This window comes from Clytia hemisphaerica, unplaced genomic scaffold (genome assembly GCF_902728285.1).
Source record: "Clytia hemisphaerica strain Z4C2 unplaced genomic scaffold, Clytia hemisphaerica genome assembly, whole genome shotgun sequence".
In the NCBI taxonomy this organism is placed as follows: Eukaryota; Metazoa; Cnidaria; class Hydrozoa; order Leptothecata; family Clytiidae; genus Clytia; species Clytia hemisphaerica.
The window spans coordinates 1,462,715-1,484,898 of NW_027103851.1; the positions used below are offsets into that span (position 1 = coordinate 1,462,715).

Genomic DNA, 22,184 nt, shown 5'->3' on the forward strand with positions numbered 1-22,184 from the left:
ATGGCCGGGGAAACTAGAATTATCCGCTAATCAGAGGTGTCCGCGTTTTAAAGTGTCCGTTAATTGGAGGTTTTACTGTATTGCATTTTATGAAAAACAAGTTCTTTTGTACGAAATTAATCATTCTGAGAAGAAAAGGGAAGAAATAACCATTCTAGAAACATTAGGTTTCTCTGGTTTAAAATGAGAAATATCAATTAGGGTTGAAATTACCAAATGATTAGAACAATTTAAGAATGATGCTCAACTTTAGTGATTTTAGGTTGATTTTTTTATAAATCCTGCTTCTTTCAGATCTCATCATTAGTCATAGTCATGCCATGGTCATGGTCTTGAAATAAAGACAAGAATTGACATCTTCATAACAGTTTCTGTTATCTTTGATATTCTTGTCTGGAGAGATTGCCTTCTGTCGCAAAATGAAATTTCCCAAAAGAAATATGGAAATCCTTTGCTATCTTTATTTTTTTTTGAATCCATTACATCGTCTCTAACATATGAAGACCTTTTGTATGAGACACACAAGTTTTTTTATAAGAACAAACTATATAAGAACATAAGACTTAGGCTGCACACATCCCCTCTGATAAGTTTTGATATATCAAAACTAATTTGGGGAGCATGCAGCCTACATAAGGCTTCGACTGCCAAAATGCTAAGAACAAGTTAAGAATATGCATTCTAAGGCTTTGTAGACTCAAAAACACCCGATTCTTTGGGAAAATCGGTCAAAATGGTCACAAAATGGAGAAAAAAAGAAGATTTTTAGGCTTCAAACCCAAAATGTTAAGAACATTCGATGGCTTCAAAAAATTTGGATGTTTTTATAAAAAAACATGTAGTGAGGCGAGGAACATAATGACAGACATCCTTCCACATTTCTCACCACAAATAATACTTGATAAATTTCAGAAGGTCATGTAAACAGTTGTAATGATTTGTCAACACGGTGAAAGTGTTTGTTGATAGAAAACAGATAAATGAAGTCCTATTTGTATAAGCCGGATCAATAACCTGTAAACAGATGATGGGGGTATTGCATAACAACTGATCTGGTCTGTAATTTACATTAGTTATTTCTTCTTAAGTCTTGTTCTTATAAATCCATGAAATATATTTACTAACTTTTGTAAAAACAGTATATGAATCAAGTCCATTACACTGGGGTGACCCCCAACTCACGACACCATATAAAAACCATTTCTTAGAATCAGGATCTTCGCATTGGAAAGGACCACCAGAATCACCATGACATGCTGATGCGTATGTGAAACCATTGTTATATCCAGCGCAAAGCATGTCGGTAGTGACCACGTGGTTATTGAATGAATTTCGGGTAGCACATGTTTCTGTGTCGACCACTGGGAGCTCAGCTTGTAAAAGGTTGGACGTGTAACTAATGACTGATGTTTTACCCCAACCTAGAATAGAAAGAGAATTGGTTTGACTCATGTCTATGCGAGAGTCTTCAAGTTACCAAGTATTTTTTTCAATAACAAAGAGATTTTCCAACTATAAATTAAGCTAAGGGGCCAAAATTTCGTTCAAATACATATTCCTACGATAGAGTTTCTGTCAGTGAGTTAAAGGGTAAAAAGGATTGGTTTGTTTGTGTATTGACATCAGTTTTATCGAGAAAAAAAAACACAAACCATTACCTGTGACGAAGCATTTCTTTCCAACTGGTAATTCTACACTGTAATCAGGTAAACAGATTGTGTTGACGAAGTTGTTGAGCTCAGCTGGGATCGATAGTTCAAGTATAGCAATATCGTTTTTGTAGGTTTGCGTTTCATAATTTTCGTGTAACGTCATATTCGAGATTGTGATTCTTTGTTCCATACCTTGAAAATAAATGATTCTCGATGCTCTCAAAAATGTCATTAAGGGGTTACAGAATTCATTCTCAATAAAAATACCCCTATCTCACAGCCCCGGATGAATCTTTTTCCTTATTGGGGATAAAAAATTCCTATTGAAATCCCGATGGGGATAGAAATTCTATTGTTCCAAGGTTAAAACATCAACTGGGGATGGTTTAGGAGTTTAATTTTCAAGCATTGAATTTTGAATGAGGATGCAATCAAAGTCAATTTCCTAGTGGGGCTGAACCCACTGGGTTTTTCCCCACCTGAGATGAAATCTTTGCCAAATTTTCCAGTGGGTCTGGGGTTCAGGCTTATAAAATACCTTCATTAACATCTTTGTTGTTATCACCCAATACTACTTTGTATTTCGTTAAATCATCGCGATCTAACACATAAAAGCAATGTGCAGCCGACAACAAGTGTGTCCTATCGATAAGCGTCCCTCCACATAGAAAATCACCATCAAAGTAGATACCCGCTTGCCAAGGGTAGTATCCAACCGGTGCACTTTCACCTTGTACGACACTGGATGCAGATGCGAGTTTCCGTTGTTCTGCTATTCCGCAATCTCCTAGAGAACAATGTTGAGCAGGGTTTGGCTTTGTATTTTTCTTTTAGGTGGATATAATGACAATCAAGCTCTGGCAAAGTTTGGAGCCTAGTCTGGCGAATGTGTGGCAAATTTAGTCTGTTGCTTACTATGGCTGTGTCCGGGGGGGGGGGCACCAGGGCAAAATGGGTTACGGGGATGCACCGCTGGTCAGGGTACCTTTTTCAACCTCCACAAGGGTCCGGGGGGGGGGGTACTACTTACTTGTCGACCGACGGGGGTGCTCCGCTGACGTTCGAAAAATGGACCCTACGTGGGACTCGAAATTTGCGAAAAAGGTGACCCTGAATGGGACTGAAATTCCAAAATTTTATCAAATTTTCTACTTTTTCCCCAAATTTTCCAAAAATAGTCACCCTACGGAGGACTGATTTTTCTATTTTGGTGTTTTTGCGACCCTACCTGGGACTCGTGGAGGTCAAAAAAGGTACCCTGACCAGCGGAGCATCCCCGTAACCCATCTTGCCCTAGTACCCCCCCCCCCCGGGACAAGGAAAATTTGAAGAAAAGTAGAAAATTTGAGAAAATTTTGGAATTTTAGTCCCATTCAGGTTCACTATTTTCGCAAATTTCGGCAAATTTTTTGAAAAAAAGAGTCCCTAGTAGGGTCCATTTTTCGAACCTCAGCGGAGCACCCTCATCGGTTGGCAAGGGTAGTTGCCACCGGGGGCTGTGTTATCGATGGTAATTAAGGGACGGGGTAAAAGTTAAATGCGAAGAATACGCATAAATATCAATTGTAAGAAAGTTCACTTTACTCTCTATCCTTCTCACTATATAAAAAATTATGCAAAGATTTTCTATTTCTTCTTCTGTTGGAATTACCTTCACAGAATCGGCATGTATTCTCACAATTAGTTTTCATAAAGTTTAGATATTTATCTTGGTAGCAAATATGACTGTATGAAGAACATCTCGAGGAACGGTCTCTGCAAGCTAAAATAAAATAGTGACTAAAAACGTTAAAAATTTATTTTAAACTGACACCTCGATATCAAGGAAAAATGTGTGCTGGTATTAGAAAAGTGGGTCTATCTGATATGACAGGTATTTCTTAAATTTTTCACTCCGCTCGTTCAATCAATATTTGATCTTCTCCTACAAACTACACCCTAACTTCATTCTTTGCTTTAAAGCAATTTGTTCCAAGCAAATAGTCTGAGCCCCCCCCCCATGTTGAGGAAAGTGTGTCGTGGAGGATGGTCTGAAAAATAAAAAATCCAGGGGGTCTGAATTTTCAAGTGTAAAAATCAAAGGTGGTCAGTAAAATGGGACCTCATCAAAATAGGGGGTACAAATCTTTTTGGGAACAGCCTATTGAATAAATGGTTAAAAAACTTACTTGTCGGTTCACCAGTCCCAACTTGTGCTAAAAAAGAAGGTAATAATAACTTATGATAATAAATTACCTTGTATTCTCCTAATAAAATTTCATTGACATGTTCGATCGATTGAATCTTCAACTATCAATTGCGTAATCTAAATTAAAGTCTTTCAAAAATTCGGCCTTTCCTCCAATCTCGGGTTGGCGGATGAGGGGTATGTGCAGATGGGACTTCCAAAAACCGACCCTTATAGAGACTTTTTTGAAAAATTTCTTTGATTTTTGAAAAACTCCCTACCATAAGAGAGACTAAAAATCGTGAATTTTTCGACCCTTAGAGAGACAAATTTAAATTTTTCTAATTTTTGCGACCCTTACAGAGACTTTGAAGGGTAAAAAAACCGACCCTTACCGTCCACACATACCCAGCACCCGTTTTGCCTAAGTAACACCCCCCGGGCCTCTAATGCAGATTGCGAGACAGTACTACATTAAAAGTAGATTGTAAGAAATTTATTGATGATATTCTCTCTAATTCGATCTTCAAAGGGACCATAAATTTTCCTCAAATTAGAGAAAGATTCGAATTAAATAGAGTATTTTATAGTAATTTCTGAAGAGACAAATATTTTGATTCGAATTATAGGAAGATTCGAATAGTAGAGGTTCGAATAAGAGCATTTGACTGTATTTATTTTATCGCGTTTTTATCAAAAGGTGTAGTAAATTTCTTACGGCATTTCTCACAGGACTTTGGGCAATTTTCTTGGATGTAAGGCACATCTTTACAATAAGCTTTGTATCCAGGACACCATTCAGCTTTGTCCTCACATCCATCAGCTATGGAAGCAATAAAAGATTTTTTGTGGTAGAAAATCTTAAGGAAGAACTTTGATAACATGTACAAAATTATGTCACCACTGTGCTGCTATCAATCTTATCAGAGTGTATCTCACGCATAACATAGCGTAGTACACTGTCTCAAAGTTCTCTACGGCAATGAATTTTGAAATGTCCATAGGTATCGGGTTTATTTACAGAAAACTGTACCATTGACGAGACAGATGCCTCCCAGATACTAGTAAAATTAGAGATACATTTTTCATACTTGGCCACCAGGCTAGCGTTTTGATATTTTGCAATGAGGCCCGATCCCTATTTCAGGGTGACCCTGGTGACCAAAGAACTGAGACAGGGGTATTACAAATCTCACCTTTAGCAGACAAGAAAATTAAAAGAAGCCATGTCACACCAACTAACAACTTCATATTTTTTTCAAGTAATATTTATGACTCCTTAGCTAGAACATAAATCAAATGATAAGTTTTAAACGCTGATTGATTGAAAGTCATTTAAATCTTGCTTGCTCTTGTATGGCTATCATAATTTCCAAAATGCATTGAAAGGCATTTGCTGGGAGTAAATATTGATCAAGACCATGTAAAATGAGGAACGGAAACGTTGAGAAATTCTTCCGTTCTTCAATGCTCCGATGTTTACGTTTTGTCGTTAGATTCGCACGTGGATCATGTTTCTATTGATTTCTTACTTACGAAGAGGAAGAAACTCGCTCGCTTTCCTTCATAGTCCGATGTTTGCATTTTGTTGCTTGATTCGCACGTGGATCGTGTTTCGATTGACTTCATACTTTATAAGAGGAAGAAAACCGTCCATTTCCAAAGTTGACTTTGACAACATTTTCTTTTATTTTCTTTTGTTTTAACGCTGTCTGTCTTTCGCTAACACTGTCTCAATTTGTTTTCTGTCATACCTTAATTTCACCCAAGAAGTTCTTTTTTTTTAAACTCGCCATTTAAGAAATGTAATCAGAATGGAGAATTTCCAAAAAAAAACAAAGTCACGTTGAAGATGAAACCGTGTACGCTTCTGTTTAGCCTTTGTATTTGTCTCGATACCTACCCAGTCAAAATGATTTTCAAGCAAATCTGTCCTGTTTGAGAACATCTTACTCAAAGGATCGCCTCGTTGTTGAGCAGTGCCTGAATAGGACTTTCAACCACATACTATTGACTGGCACAGCAAGTCGAGCTCTCGAAAGTAAAAAATCCTCTCTGTCATACAGAGACTTTCTGTAACAAAAACATGTTAAATTATAAGAAGTTGAATTTTTATATGCAATGCACTTGAGTCGTATTATTGTCCCTTTTTTCCAATAGTTTGAATATCGTCAAAGCATGATTAGATTATCGTAGTAAATCTCACTGTTTCTTTCATGTAAGCCTCCAACGCTAATTTCTTTTCTAATTTTCTTTCTAAATCTATAAAGATTTGTCAACCGACCCTGAATATTTTACTTGTTTTCATTAGTTGCCATAGATTAAAAGATGCACAAATTTCAATAAAAGAAGCGGGAAAAAGCAGGGATTAAAAGTTAATCCATTTTTGTAGATCTTTTCTTTCTTGTTGACTTGTCTCCATTTTAAGTCTATTTAGTACTTAAAATGTTCAAATATAATTAGCAACCGGGGTTCAACGGTTTTCTTACCGTAATCCTTGCAAACTTGACATGTCTTTTGGCAATTGTTTGAAACATATGGGTAGGAACAATAAATGATATATTCTGAACACCAGGAGGCGATATCCCGACAAAGATTTTCTAGGGTAAAAGAAATATTAGTTTATTAAAAAACATCTAGCCTCACAGCCCCAGTGAAACTTCTGCTCACAGTGGGGATAAAATTTTCTATCGAAATTTCAATGTGGTTAGAAATTCTATTCTTACCAGCTTAAAATGGGGGGGGGGGTGGTGGTGGGGATGGTTTCGGAATTCAACTTCTCGCAATTTCGGATAGGGATGAAAGCAAAGTCAATTTCCGAGTGAGACTGAAATTTTAGGGTATTTTTTTTCCAACGAGGACAAAAATTTTCCAAATTTTCCAGTGGAATAGGTATGTGAAACAGGGGTGTATTTTTAGGGCTTTATCGATTAGATGATTGCGGCGTATTGATAGATGAACAAACTTAAGATTTTGATTCTCCTACGAAGGCTTTACTCTCGATGTTTTTGAAGTCCTTTGAAAAAGCTTATTCAATGTTCATGGCAGTACAAACTACTTAAATACTACATAAGGACCAGATTTTAAGTCTCACCTTCTAAAGATCCAACAGCCATTGATCTTTTGTCCCTTTGACGACTTGAGTAGAATTGATTATATTGATTATCATTGTAAAATACGGTGGACCTACCATCTATAAAAATCAAAAACATCAGTAATTTATTAGCCTTTATCTTAATCCAACTCCCAACCGCTGCATACGGCAGAGTCTTGCGCCCCGGGGGGGGGGGGGGGTACTTAGGCAAAAATAGGTGCTGGGTATGTGTGGACGGTAAGGGTCGGGTTTTTCACCTTTCAAAGTCTCTCTAAGGGTTACAAAAATCAGGAAATTTCAAAGTAGTCTCTCTAAGGGTGGGAAAAATCACGATTTTTAGAAAAAAATTTTGATCTTGAGAGAAAAAATTACAAAAAAGTCTCACTAAGGGTAGGAAATTTTTGAAAATCAGAGAAAATTTTTCGAAAAAGTCTCCCTTAGGGTCACTTTTTCACTAAAATTTGGTCTCTCTAAGGGTCGGTTTTCAGAGGTCCCGTCCGCACATACCCCTCATTTACCAACCCTAGTACCCCCCCCCGGTCTTGCACTTAAATCTAACTTTACGTATAGGAATTTGGGAAGTTAAGGCTGCACTCATCCTCGATTCTGAGGGCCAAAGCCAATTAGTGTCCAAAACTAAAAAGAAAAGATTCCGCTATTATTTTTCGGGTTAAAAGTTTACCTTTCCTTGCTAAAGTATCAATATTAGAAGCTGCTTGATACGTCGATAATGTAACAATCAGAAAATATAAGTCTCCAAATGTTAGTCCCATAATGACAAAATTTATTTCAAAAAAGTCAGTTTGTCATTAGAACCCTCTAAATTGTCAGTTTTAACAGGGTTTTAAACTTGTTATTGGTAGGATGTGTGAACCAAGGTCTATCAAAAGTCTTATGACGAAAGATTTTATTTTGGAAGTTTTAATTGATGATGTTGTTATTATGGTTAATAATAGACTCATTGACCAAATTCTTTACCCCCTCTAGACTGTTAGCTTTTGTATCGCCATTTGACTGGTTTTTTTTCTTTCTCCTACGCTAAAATACAATACTTTTTGGTTGTAAATGACTCACTTGAAATTTGTTCTTTCATAATTTTTTTCTCTCCGCGATCAATCCCTACGGGGTTTTACATTCCAATTTGGACACAGCATATCATTGACTTCCAAGCCCAAGAGGCCTAGACACGAGACTCCTGGATGAGAAAAAAGCCACTTATTTCACATCCAGAATTCATGCGCGTAGTTTTTACACAAACGCTGGCGCTGGATTGAAAGTAATATCTATCCCTAGATTTAAAAAAATATAGTGTCATCAAAAACAAAAGAACTGCTACAACTGATACAATCCATCGCATCGTCATTATTGTTGCGTGCTCTAGGCGCGTTCTGGATGGAAAATAAGTATGGCTTCACTTTTCCTTTCCTGGGTAAGGTTAAAGATTCTATACTCAAGCCCTTCGAGGCTTAAACTTATAGTCCCGCTGCTGAGATCGAAAAAAGTGGCTAGAAAACAATTTTCGTGACACACATCTTAGAACTAACTTTTTTTGGTGGAAACTCACGAATTAGTATATGTAGATTCCAAAATCAAAAAGTTTCCACGATATTATCGTGCAAGTAATTGGCGATTTTTTGCGTTTCCAGGCAAAATTGCAAGGCCTGGAAATTCATGATTTTTGGGGGGTCTTTAAATTAAAAAAAGACCTATATCACATGATAGAGCTCTTCAAACTGAGCAAAAAAGTGTATTACACCAAAGTCCCAACTTCTCTAGATCAAAATTTATTGGCCTATTTGTGGTAAAAAACTGATGGAAAACAGGGAATTTTTTCACAATCTGCATTAATTTATGCAAAATTAAACACCTTTTTGACCACAAATAGGCCCATAACTTTTGATCTAGAGAAGTTGGGACTTTGGTGTAATACACTTTTTTGCTCAGTTTGAAGAGCTCTATCATGTGATATAGGTCATTTTTTAATTTGAAGACCCCCCAAAAATCATGAATTTCCAGGCCTTGCAATTTTGCCTGGAAACGCAAAAAATCGCCAATTACTCGTTACTTGCACGATAAAATCGTGGAAACTTTTTGATTTTGGAATCTACATATACTAATTCGTGAGTTTCCACCAAAAAAAGTTAGTTCTAAGATGTGTGTCACGAAATGAAACATTTATCGACCTCAGCAGCGGGACTATTAATGCAGCTATGTCCGTATCCCGGGGGGTACTACCCTTGTCGACCGACGGGGGTGCTCCGCTGAGGTTCGAAAAATGGACCCTACGTGGGACTCGAAATTTGCAAAAAAGTGACCCTGAATGGGACTGAAATTTCAAAAATTTCAAAAATTTTCTACTTTTTCCAAAAATAGTCACCCTACGAGGGACTGATTTTTCTATTTTGGTGTTTTTACGACCCTACCTGGGACTCGTGGGAGTTAAAAAAAGGTACCCTGACCAGCGGAGCATCCCCGTAACCCCACTTGCCCTAGTACCCCCCCCCCCGGGGTCCGTATAAAACCCTGGAAGCTTATTGTATTAACTTTTTGTTAGCTTTTTTCTTTGTTAATATCAAAATATAAAAATCGATTTGCTCAGTTTTTGATCACGTTATCCAGTACTCCTCTTGGGATTGGTTTAAGATTTAATCACATGATCATAAAGTGAGCAAAACAAAGTAATTTCTCAATGCAAGTTCAAGTAAGAAACAATAGAAATAAACAAAAGGCTTCCAGACCGGGGTTTTTATACGGACTATGGACAGATATTCTCCTCAGCGTCACCCCATTCTCCCTCCTGTACATTTCTAAAATGCACGTTTTTTTATAAGAACATCCAAAATTATCGAGGCCTTCGGATATTTGCCACCGCAGAGAGCCTAAAGCGACCGAGGATGGCATTCATAGCTTCACACATAAGGAAGTTGGGAAAACATCTCATAATTTTGCGAAATTGTTTGTCACTCTTCTTATACCGGTTAAATGGTCTCACGGTAGCATTCTTATCTTAACATGACAATCTTTTTATTGTTTTATCATCAAAAATAATCTTCCTGAGTTAATTGATCTGATTGCAGCTATTTTGAAAGCTCAGTTAATTTGTCTTTTTCTTGTCCCTAGAGAGTTAATGAATCCCTTTTTTATACAACAAGTAGTCACAAAGCGCTCTGCGTAGGTTAAAAAATCACTCAACACAAAGTATTCGAATACTCTGTAAACTATAACTGTAAATCATTCCCTTGTTTTCAATTGAAGACTGAATAATTTTGTCTCAGATGAGAAGTCACTTTTAACAAAAATTACTGAAGGGTTAATACCATTCCTTTTGAAAGCAAATTCAAATCTATGTGTTCGTTTTGCTGCAGTGGCACTTTTAATGAAAGTTATGGCTAGTATTATAATTTTTTGAGTTCTAAGTCCAAGAGTGTTCTTAAAATGTTCTACTCAAAAATGAGTATTTTTATGCAATTTTTTGTGCAGTTTTCTGATTGAAATACGATTTCCGGCTAAAAATATCCTTTAGCCGCCAAATTGAATTAGACTAGAGACCATGTTAATGTAATTCCCCTGCAGCTTAAGCTCGCAATAGGCTCTTTGTCTATATGTTCACTAAACCAAACCACTCTCCCGTGGCAATTTCTATTTTTCTATAAGAACTCTTTATAAGCACTAATCCCGCGTTCCTGTGTGCAAAGAAAGACAGACGCTTGCTAGTCTGAATTGAATTTGCACGCAAAGTATCTTTTTCAGCCATTTAACAATCGAATCCCCTCCTGAGTTGGGGTTTTTTGTCTTCCGCCCAATTAGATTCCCATCAAAATTTGTTTCTTTTTTAAAGTATACAGAAATGCAACTTTTAGTCAAAGAGTCATACCATGCTAAAAGATAACAATCCAAAAGCTCACTTAAAGGCTCTGGTCATAGGGAAAAATCGCTTCTTTGACATGTTTAAGAACAAACTGCTTTTGAAAAAATTGATTTAAGTAATTACATCATGAGTAATTAAGGAATAAGTGTGGCATGGACCTTAATAAAACGTCAAAACGCTATCATATACTTTTCACAAAAAAAGCCTAATTTCCTCGGGGAAATCATTTTATTTTTTCAATCTTTTTTAAATTTAATGACAAATAATTTCTTTATTTAGATTTTTTCGGAAAAATTTTCTGTTTGGCTACATCCCAAGTTATAGCTGCTTTTGTATGGAAATTTAGTGGAGAAAATTGCCAAAAATGAGGTGTTTTGGAAATTTTAAAGGAAAGATACTTCCACAAAAATGTTCTGAAATTGTATTTTTAGATACTAAATAGATACATCACCTTAACCAAAAAAAATTCAAAAATGTTTGATTTTTACCGAGATTAGGGCTTTAAAGGTGAAATACACTTCTTCGAAAAACCCTTCGTTTTCTTCTTCATTTAATTTTTTCATTCCAATTTTTCGATTTTTAAATTTTAAAAAGGTCGGTTTAACAGGACATATTAAAACAGTTATACATTAATGTTTTTAAAATGCAAAAATTGCCATTTAAGTTGGTGTAAAATCGAAAAATTGGGTATGTCCAGAGCCCTTAACAATCAAAAGGCACAAAAATCACAAAAATTCGGATACTTCTGCGGTACACAACATACAACAGGTACAGCTACTTCGAAAGCAACCTCGTGCCTTTGTTACCCAGGCTTTATTTACACTACTGATGGACGCCAGAGAATACCCGTGTTATCTAGCGCCATCTAGTAAAGCATAAAAAGCTGATAATGCGCATGGTGGAACGAGGTTTGTAAATGCCGATCGAGTCGAATGGGAGTCAACATAAGTCACGAACGACACTTTGGTGGAAAATAGCTAAAAATGAATAAAATAACACGTTTAGCTAATGAAATACGAAATACAAATAAAGTACAAATCATAATATAAAAAGATACATAAGTTAGATTACAAAGACTTTACATAAAGATATACCTTATAAAGAAGAAATAGATACTTACTAAAAACACTGTGGCTGAACACACACGTACACTTCGTCAGATACTTTCAACTAACACTCACAATTTCAGCACGCAGATATTATAACACGTCACAACAACTCATACTACAACTAGACAATCTTCAAGGGACGAACATATAACTATACACACAATACGGCACTATATAATACGCAACTCCCTAGGCACATAATATAAACAATACACGTGAGACTAATACAAATTATATAGTAATCATTTACAGTTTCACAACAAAAGTCCTATCAAATAATAAAAAGTACAAAGGAAACGATGAAAATAAACGTAAAACTAAAAGATAAATTAGCTGCATTTCGGCAGTTACAAGGTTGCTTCGAAAGAAGTTAAATTTAAAACCAAGCTGGTGTATATATTCTTCTGTTATGTTTTCTGAGTGAGACTGAGTGTGGGCCCTTAAACACTATGCTAGTCACAAGTCTGGGACTTCGGGTTTGTGTTGTGTGTATGCATGTTTTTTATATATTCGTGTATTAATGGGATAAATTTTCGCGGGGATTAATTTTCACGGATTTCGCAGATTTGGGTGTCATGCGCGAAAATAAGTCCCATTGGAAATTTGAAAAAGGCCCATCCGCGAAAATTAGTTTCCGCGAAAAATTTGAACTTTTTTTGCAATCCGCGAAATTTCTATTTTTATCGTTTTTTATTTTTTTTTATACATGAGGGCACGCAACCCTCGAAAAAGGTCAAATCCTCGATATGCTTGTTAGCAAAAAATCGTTTTCATCAAAATTTTCTTCACAAATTTACAAACTTGGAAGAGGTATTGGAAAATTTTTTATCTAAAGTGATCGCTTATTGTTAAAAGCTTTTCAATGCAAGAGGGTAATCCAACTGGCTTGAAATTAACCATTTAAAAGGATATGGTAAGAAAAGGAGGGAAAACGGAAAACAAAAGAATTTATTTTCAATGATAAGAAAGAGTGAAAATAACGAAACAACAATTTTAAGTCATTTTATTTATCTCTCTTTTGCTAAGTTGAAAAACTTCCTAATCTAACAAAATAGACGCATTAGATGTCTTCGGGATAACAGATGGGTTTTCTGGTTTACTCGGACGCTTTGTTTTGGCAGCAGCATTTGCAAACAGTGTTCTTTGTAATACATATCTCTTCGCCCTATTCCAAAACACCCTCTTATTACTTGAAAAAAAAATTCATAATTTTCCTGGAAAAATTTTATTTCAATGTTTTGACCCTTTTCAAAAATTTTAATTTGTACCCCAATCCGCGAAATTAAATCCCCGCGAAAAATCAGGAAATCCCTCATCCGCGAAAATTAATCCCCGCGAAAGCTTAAAATTTCGCGGATGAGCTCAACCACGAAATTTAATCCCCGCGAAAATTTATCCCATTAAAGTATTTGTTTTGTGTTTGCCCCCATTTTGTATGTATTCTGACGAGCTTGTATTAATGATTGTACGGAAGAGTACATTATATTATACTTTGTATTTTTGTCCAATATAGCGGGGCATAAAAGTGTGTTTGTCAGTAATTTTTGCAATTCATTGTTTCTCCAATATTACTTTTCTTCTATCATCTTCATTTGGATTAGGTTTTTCTTTCACATACCACTATTTAAATTCCCTTTGAATTTTTGCTAAATTTTCTACATAAAATGACTGCAATGACAGCAACCTTGTTCCCTGCGCATTATCAGCTTTTTTATGCTTTAACTATATGGCGCTAGATAATTCTCTGGCGTCCATCAGTAGTGTACTGTAAATAAAGCCTGGGATACACGGGCACGAGGTTGACAATGATAGATATTACATATCTTCACTATATATAATTTGAGAGATTTTGTTGAACAGTTTTCATGAGTGGTAAGGTCAGTTTAGATCTCAAAATATTCGGTAATTTGCATCAGTGAAAATGGATCCTTTTGATTGTTGACCGCCGGAACGTTTGTGAATTGTGGTGTCGTGCCCGTGGATATGGAGGAACAAATATTTATCTACATCTTTGCAGCTTTTGTTTTAGTCAAAGTCCGAGCTAATCAAAAACAGCGGATGCAGCTTTCTCCGGTCATAATTTCTACGCATGCGTGTCAAAATCAAAACAAATGTGGATTCAAAAACCACTTTCGTTTCGCAACTCAGAAAATTTTTTCGAGCGTTTGGTCATTCAATTTTTCAGTCCTCAGTTTTCCTTTTTTATTTTCCCTCATACACGAAAGTTTAGTGTTATTCAAAAGATTCAAGAAATACCAATGACCTTGCTGAACTGACAGAATGGACGATGACTACCAGTTGGAGCTTTTTGTCAAGGTGATTTTACATTTTATTTGTTATTTTGTCCCTTTAAAAAAAAAGACATCAAATATATCTCATTCTCATTCCATCTATTTGGTTTAGTTAGCAGCAGGCTGTTTAGCCTTTTCCTTCAACTTAGACAAAAGGTTTGGCTATCACATCTTTCTGCTATTGCCATGTTGGTGAAAGACCCAGATTTTCCTACCTAACCACGGCACACTTTTCAGTCAAAGCACAACAACTATCCCTTTGCCTTTGCTTTGGTTGGGCTTTATAAATTTATTGTTCTTTTTGTTTGACGGCTCGCACGGCCCTCAAATTTTTGAAGATGGCTGGTTTTTTCTGTCGCTTTATATATTATGTCCATTTGACGTTTTCTGTGGCAACTCCGAGTTTGAAAGGCTCCCCTTAGTTTAGTGTCATGTTTGGGACTTTTTCAAGCTTGTAATTGCCAAGTAGTCCGGAAAAGTTCAGGCTATATTTCTGGGCCTTTTATGAAGGTTTACAAAACAAAACTTATTCTCAGAAAGATGATCATATTGAATAACAGTTAAGAACATTTGGTGAGTTCCTGTACACGTACGACCGCAATAAAAAAATATCATAACATCCAGTCAGGAACAAGTGCGAATTAGGATACCTTCGGCATGCAATCTCTCCTACTTAGGAGAGTATCTTAAATTGGATACAAAAAAGTATCCAAAATAGCAATCAACATCTCAATTAGGATACTAAAAACCAAAAAACCTGTATTTTTCACAAACCAGAGACATCCGCGCCATCTTACCACTTCCAAGATGTAAATAATAAGCAAATGAGATTGTGTACTGAATTTCATCAAGTTTGGCTGGCGGAATGCAAAACTATAGCCCAAAACCACTCAAAATGTGCTAACTAGCATACGCGAAAGCTTTTTTTGCGCCTGTTGGCGCGAAAATCACCAGGCCCCTTCCTTCTATACGGCTACCATTTTGAAATTCTGACCGTAGCGGGCCGTTCCGTAAAAAGAAAAACAAATCTTTAGCTCGTGTTCGCAAAATTTTAGGTTCTGAACGGCAGATTATTAAGGATGTTAATTTTTAAGGAACCCGCCAAAGAAATTACTTGAAATTTTGGTCAGTGGTGCAAATCTCGATGAAGAAGAAGTTTGCATAGTCTTCCAAACGCGGATCAAAGCAGTAACCTCAAAAATTCAAGTCAAAGTGTCTGTTCTCCTATTTACGATACCTAAATCTCCAAATTAGGATACAACTCTCCTAAGTAGGAGAGATTGCCAACAGGTATGCTAATTTGCACTTGTTCCTGACTGACATCACTCACCAAACAATTTTGTTTGCAACAAACCTATACAAACAAAATTAACCAGCGTATTTTCATCTTTCTCCTTTTTCATCTTCGATGAAGCACTCAAAGTTTATTGAAGTTAAGCACATAAGAATAATATATTCTTATAATTATTGATTTCACCAAAACACTGTTTGTTGCACGCTGCGATGGATTGAAGAACTAACTAGCTTCCATTAAGATGGCCTTAACAATAGATCCAAAAGGGTGCCCTCATCGAGGAAGATTACTTGTTTTGGTCTCTTGCTTTGGGAGGTGGTAATGTTTTTTGGTTGTTTTCAATGGAAAATTGTAAGAAACCTGAGTTTACAGGTGTCATTTAGTTTTTGCCTGCTGATAGAATGGCAGGATCCTGGATGGTTTCCCTAACTGAATTAGATAAGGGATGTTGACATTAAACCAACTTACGGTTCGGGACACAAAATTTTAGATTTTGGCCTGCTCTGAAAATGTTGCCTGAACATGTCCTTCAAAAATTTGGAGTTGTAACAATCATTTCCTCCAGACCACAACAGTTTCTAAGAACAGCTTACCAAGAAAATAATCTACAATGAAGTGATACCCATTTAGATCCATGCAAAGCTGGATAGGCTATTTCCTGAAAATTTTCCTGAACCCTATACATTGTTATCCCATTTTTTACATGTGCAGAATTTTTACCTAACAAACAAAGCACTGTCTCAGGAATTTTTGAATTTTCTAACTCTTGTTTTCTTTGCAGTTCTTTGAAATCTTTCAACCAATTCTTCAATTCAGAGCATATTAATCTTTGAGAAAATAATCCATTTAAAAAATGTTTGAAAAAGAAAGTGAAAATGCAGAGGAAAAACGAAAATTTTAACTTTTGATAATAAACTTCCTTTTTGGTATGAAAAATTTCTAATTCTCCTGATTTCAAATAGCATAGAAAAATTTTGGACTTGAGAAAAGTAAGATATGATGGATTGAATCTTTTGATTATGAAGGTTTTGCCAGGCATTTGTTGATTTTCAAAGTCAGTACAAACAAAGAAAATGACACAGCATTTTTATTTAACAGTTAAGAATGGATCTTTTATGTTGCTGAAATCTGGGATTTAAAAATGTACCTTATCATCTTCTTGCTGAGAATCTATAGTTTTCCATTTGAGAGCCCCCCCCAGCAGCACTCCTAATCACGCCATCACGCAAAAAAATTTTCTCCATCACGCATCACGAAAATCGCTAAAATTTGTCATCACGTAAAAAATAGCGAAAAAGCCCAAATCACGCATCACACCTCAAATTTTTGCCCTATCACGCATCACGCCAAAACCTTGATCACGCCATCACGCCAAAAAAATCTCTAATCACGCAAGAAAAAAGTCCCAATCACGCCATCGCGCAAACCGCTGGGGGGGGGGCTCATTTGAGTTCTGTATCATAACTTTTTTATAAACCAAAATTTAGCTTTTTGAGACTATTTGAGGTATTCTTCTATTTTTGTAACCATTAGAGGGGATTGAAATTAGATTTTATGGTTTTTACAATCCTTTAAAAGATTTTGAAGGTCCAAAAAAGACAGAAAGACACTCTTGATGGTTGCGAGTATTCGTACTCTCCATTCGCCTAGATATGCCCCCAAACCCAAACGTTTTGTCTGAGTATATGCTGGGCCTCAGTTTAATTTTGAGAAAGAAATGTCCTAAATTACAAAGAGCTTTAGGTGCAGGTGCATTACCCTACTATAGCATTATCATATTTCAGATTCAAGGAAAATATTGCTAATCACAGTGAGGTATATCAAAATTGATTTGGTGTAGATGGAAAAGCAAGGCACAAATATGATAAACTATTCTAGAAACTGGCAATCAATAATTCATGTTATCAAAAGGAAACTTAATTTAGAAAGTGTTCCATTGTGTTCAATTATTCATTTTCTTCTTCGTTTTCATTTACATAGTAACTGACATAGAAACAATATCAAATCACCACACTTTTAGAACCTCCCTCTGCTTTTCAGAGACATGACTCAAAATAAAAACAATAAACCAATTGTGTAATTTCAATCAAACAAAAAGAAATTGCTCATTTTGATTTGACACTTTCGCATGTCATTTTAAAGTAAATCAGAAAAAAATCTAATGAAAAACATCTTAGAACAATGGACACTAAATTTTGTAGCTGAAAATGAATTTGACATAATTAGTAATTAATTATATATATAACTAATTATAAATAATTAGTTTTAAATCCTTTCCACACTAAACCATCCATCTGATTGCCTAATATTACAAGACTCATTAATTATTTAAATCTAGAAAATTCAAATAAAAGCCTAATCTTTAGATCAATAATTAAGGATTTTTGACTGAATAAGGAGGAGTCGATTAAGTGACCTTGCTAGGGCTGAACTATCTTTTATTATTGAAAAATGTAACCTGATTCAAGCTAGAGGTTGGAAGAGTGGCATTTGATTTGTTGTTTATATTGCAAAAGAGCCAGAAAAGCTATATTATACACTCATTCATTATGAACATTAAATAATACACATTATTATTATGAACTTTCTATTGGACAGTTATATATCCAGCCGAATCAATTCTTAAACTTTTGAAAAAAAGCGAGGACGAATCCCTCAATTTATTACAGTATGTGCCAGATATTTGCTTTCCTGAGATGCCCAAACCAATTCAAATATTGAGTAAATCACAATGCAAAGTTTTTACTGCCTTCAGAACCAATGCATTATTATTAAAGCCTCTTTACAACACGCTTTTAAAAATACCTGGTTGAGATTTGAACTCGAATGTTACAGGAAAAACTGTTAGGGAAACAGTTTTGAGGGTTAAATGGGCTGTTTTCAAAAGTCTATCTCAAAATAAAAGATCAATGTCATTATAAATGATATTCTGAGCTAAAAGAAAGCGTAATCAGGTCTCTTATCATTGAACAAACCAGAAATAGTTTTATAGAACAATATAGATTTTAAAGCATTTGCCAAGTCTCAGCTAAAATAATCTTTAAAGCATAAACTTAAAACGTTACGGTGGAGAACTGTATACTCTCGCGTAGAATGGAGGCCTAATCGCACCCAATGCGGGAACAAGGAACTCACGGTAAGCTTCTCTATTACGTAATAAAAACCGTTTGAATGATACATTTCGAACGCAAAAAAGGTTTGAAAAACGAAGTGAATTTTTTGATGACGTCATATTTACAATACAATACCTCACATTGGAAAACATTCCCTTGCAAACAACCAAACGTAAATATTAATAGCACGGTTCGGAGGGAACCTTTCGGTTTCGCAAGCTTCACTACATAAGATGGTTCGTTAGGATTTTTTGTACATTTTCACACACATGTGAAAAATGTTTAATTGTAGGTCCCCATTTCGTTTTCTAATAAAGTTCGCCGATACACGTGTTATCATTAGATTTTTTACTCCTCTTGTGGAATGATCTATGTTACTCATAGATTGTTTTTAAAAGGTGACAAACACTTTTTTGAAAACAATAGAAGTACGGCTTGTCATATACTGGATCTGTTGCCCTTTAAGGCATTTTGTTTTGATTTAATAAACCAGGCCACTTTGCATGGTGAACCTTCTTTTCTTGAACTTTTTTTAACAACCCAATACACTCTTCTCGAGATGCATAAATTTATTGTCGTCCTCGTTTTCAAACAGATTTCATTGCTATGAAATTATACATTTAAACAATTTTAAATTCCCAAAAGGCAAACATTAACTCTAAAACAAAAGTTCTTGAAATTCAAAATGTCTCATGAGGTGTAAACAAGACAATTATCATTGTGAATGTGTTATTTTATAGCAATGAAATCTGTTTGAAAACGAGGACAACAATAACTTTATGCATCTCGAGATTTTTCTTCGAAAGGATTTTTCGAGAGAAACGATCAGAACACTTTGGGTAATCAAAGAAGCTGTTGTTTTCTATTCTATTCTACACCACTCTGATTTGCCACCATTTCTATATGATAAATCACTTAAATAGATATTCGTTATTTTTAGGCATCCACGGATGGCAAAGGCCTTGGCGATTGCATCCATTGCCATCGGTTTATGATGATCCTTGCTCTCAAAGGTGTCACTGCAAACGTTACCACAATTGATCTACGTCGCAAACCAGAATTCTTTGTTAAATCTTACGCTGGTGTGAAGCTACCATGTCTAGTCCATAATGGCAAAGCTATTGACGATGTCATCGAAATTGAATCACACATCGAAAGGTATTTTGCGGATCCACCTCTAATGGTGGCTGATGATAAGGGTGCTTTGAAGGCAGGAGATAAAGTCTTTCAAAAATTTTCAGCCTGGATTCGTAATAGAGATTCAAATTCTGAGGAGAGGCTACGGAATTTGCTTGCTGAGGAGTTATCCCGCCTTGATGCTTTCCTCGGCTCATCTAAAAAGATTCCTGGATGTTATTTGGCTGGTGATGAGATGTTAATGCCTGATTGTGCTTTATTACCACGTTTACATCAGTTGAGAGTTGCATTGAAAGCATACAAGGACTTTGAGATACCTGGACACTTGAGAAACCTGGCAAGGTATTTACAGGTTGCTGACCAGAATGAAGTGTTTTCCAAAACCTGTTGTGAAGACCTTGAAATTATTCAGTCCTGGAATAAACATATGGGCGATCCTAAAAAAGCGCAACAAGTCTTACGTGCAGCTCAACGTAAATAATTTATGTCTTTTTTCCGATTTTGATTTAATTTTTATGAATTTTTCTTTTAATTTGCTAGTATTTAGGTACCTTCAGTTTTTTTTATATTGTAGATAAACATAAAATTGCAAAATGAAGTGATATATGGGTCAATCATGGTTGAGACTATTAAAATAATTGTTATAATATTGTGTAGCATCTAGAATTTTTTATTCAGTAGGGTTTTTTTCCCAATTTTCGTTTTGTTTTGTTTTCTAACCAGGAATTGAAATTTAACAGACTGCAAAAATCTTGAAAAAAGGGGGCTTCATAAAAGTCATGAGAAGTAGAGGAGTTGTTGCAACTTCCAAAGTTAGGAGTTAGGAAAACTGGCTATTCTACGGATGTGAATAAACCTCATTTCCATACCCTCGGGTATCGCGAATTTTTTCTTAGAATTTGCGTTCCTTGCTCATTTTCAGGAGTCTTGGAGTCTTGCCTTAATTTTGGAGGATTTCGCCGTGTTTGATTTTGTGTTAACGTTATTGTTTGATTTCCAATAATTGATTCAAGCAATTGCAGGATTTCATTCTGTGTTTTCTGGATGATAAGAATATAATCATTTTTATTTGCACTACACTATTCTTTATTTGTTTAGGTATTTTCTTTGAGATTATTATAGATTTTAACCAATTTCTATAGTGTAATAACTGTAAAAAAAACAATTTTGTATTTATATTTCTCAATTTATTAATTGTGATGTGTATGGAATAAACTATATGCATGTTGACGAGTATGACTGAAATCTGAAAATTTATATTCCTCCAAAGAAAGGTCTAAATAAATGGACCTATGGACTCCAACTTTTGATCTAAAAGAGATACTCCAGGGGGGGGGGGGCACTCGTATGATCTGGCCAACGTCATGTGCCGCGCTTAAGGGTGTGGGTTATTCAGCATCCCAAAATGCACTGTAAGGGTGTTTCTGTGAGATTGCACTGCAAGGGTCGAATTTTAAAACGAATTCAAAATAATTGATAAAAAGAAAGGTTTTTACTTCTCGTTTTTTGAAAAAGTTTTTATTGTCTATATTACAGCTGACAAGAATATTTTGCTCAGTTTTTGAAACAGAAAATTTCTTACGTTTTTTTTCACGAAGATTTACGGCTGAAAAATATAGTGCACTATAAGGGTTGGGTAAATCAAGAGAAAATGCACTGAAAGGGTACTTTTTCAGCAATATTGAACTGCACTGTAAGTGTTGATGGCAGAAAAGCCATCTTTAATGAACTTGATGATTTAGTTTTAATTATGTTTAATTTGTAATCCCGGGTGTATCATAAGTTCTTTTGTTTAGTGTCTTATCATTTCATTGCGTCTCATGAGGCTTCTTTGTTTTGCATTGCGTCACATTCCCTTGCGTCTAGATCATTGCCCCTCATGGGAAATTAGATTGGGTTTATATTTTGTAACTATTTTGTTTGTAAACTAGTTCGACACAGAGAGAGACAGAGAGCATTTTTGCGTGTTGTGCTAGTAGAAGCAAAATTATTTTTACTGTCGTTTTTACAAGAACTTGAGAACTTGACTTTACATTTTTCGTTGTCTATTTTCTATTTGGATTTCTAGTTTTCTACTTAAGTTCTTAATATTTCGACCAGTCATCAATAAAACCTTTTCACAGCCACAAAGGTAAAAATAATTGCTGAATTTTTTTTTGAGACTTTTGTTCATTTTTGATTTTGATTTTTGATTTTTTTAAACTCTCTCGTGTGTGTGTCGAACTCCTCTTGCGAGTGCTTGAGTGAATAACGGTAGGGTTTAGAACCCTCGTTGGATTTTTTTGCACGCAACTTGTTCAAGTAACAAGAATTTTTGGACCTACCCCGGTGGAGGTCCTATAAATTAACCCGTGTTCGTTCGTTCGTTCGTTCGTTACCAACTTTTCTCGGGATTGGCTTATTAGTTTTTCCTGATTTTTGGCACAAAGATGCAAAATGGTAATGCCCAAAATCTGACG

At 35.6% G+C, this 22,184-nt stretch overlaps 2 protein-coding genes across 5 annotated transcripts; one reads left to right on the plus strand and one right to left on the minus strand.

Annotated features, from left to right (window-relative positions):
* Positions 1-1,053: 1,053 nt before the first annotated feature.
* On the minus strand, positions 1,054-11,962 carry LOC136807731 (elastase-1-like). 4 transcript variants are annotated; one of them, XM_067064344.1, is made up of 9 exons: positions 11,902-11,962; positions 6,914-7,012; positions 6,309-6,419; positions 4,538-4,642; positions 3,821-3,847; positions 3,304-3,414; positions 2,191-2,439; positions 1,659-1,844; positions 1,054-1,421 (listed from the first exon to the last, which is right to left on the minus strand). In XM_067064344.1, the coding sequence occupies exons 2-9, from the start codon at positions 6,933-6,935 to the stop codon at positions 1,084-1,086; spliced, it is 1,149 nt and encodes a 382-aa protein (XP_066920445.1). In that variant the 5' UTR covers positions 6,936-7,012; positions 11,902-11,962; the 3' UTR covers positions 1,054-1,083. The 4 variants fall into 4 exon arrangements, with proteins under 4 accessions (XP_066920445.1, XP_066920443.1, XP_066920442.1 ...); XM_067064342.1 differs by lacking the exon at positions 11,902-11,962 and adding an exon at positions 7,988-8,064; XM_067064341.1 differs by lacking the exon at positions 11,902-11,962 and adding an exon at positions 7,596-7,717.
* A 2,056-nt stretch (positions 11,963-14,018) lies between these two features.
* LOC136807733 (chloride intracellular channel protein 2-like) lies at positions 14,019-20,323 on the plus strand. Its single transcript, XM_067064346.1, has 2 exons — positions 14,019-14,206; positions 19,529-20,323. The coding sequence occupies exons 1-2, from the start codon at positions 14,171-14,173 to the stop codon at positions 20,204-20,206; spliced, it is 714 nt and encodes a 237-aa protein (XP_066920447.1). The 5' UTR covers positions 14,019-14,170; the 3' UTR covers positions 20,207-20,323.
* Positions 20,324-22,184: the final 1,861 nt, after the last annotated feature.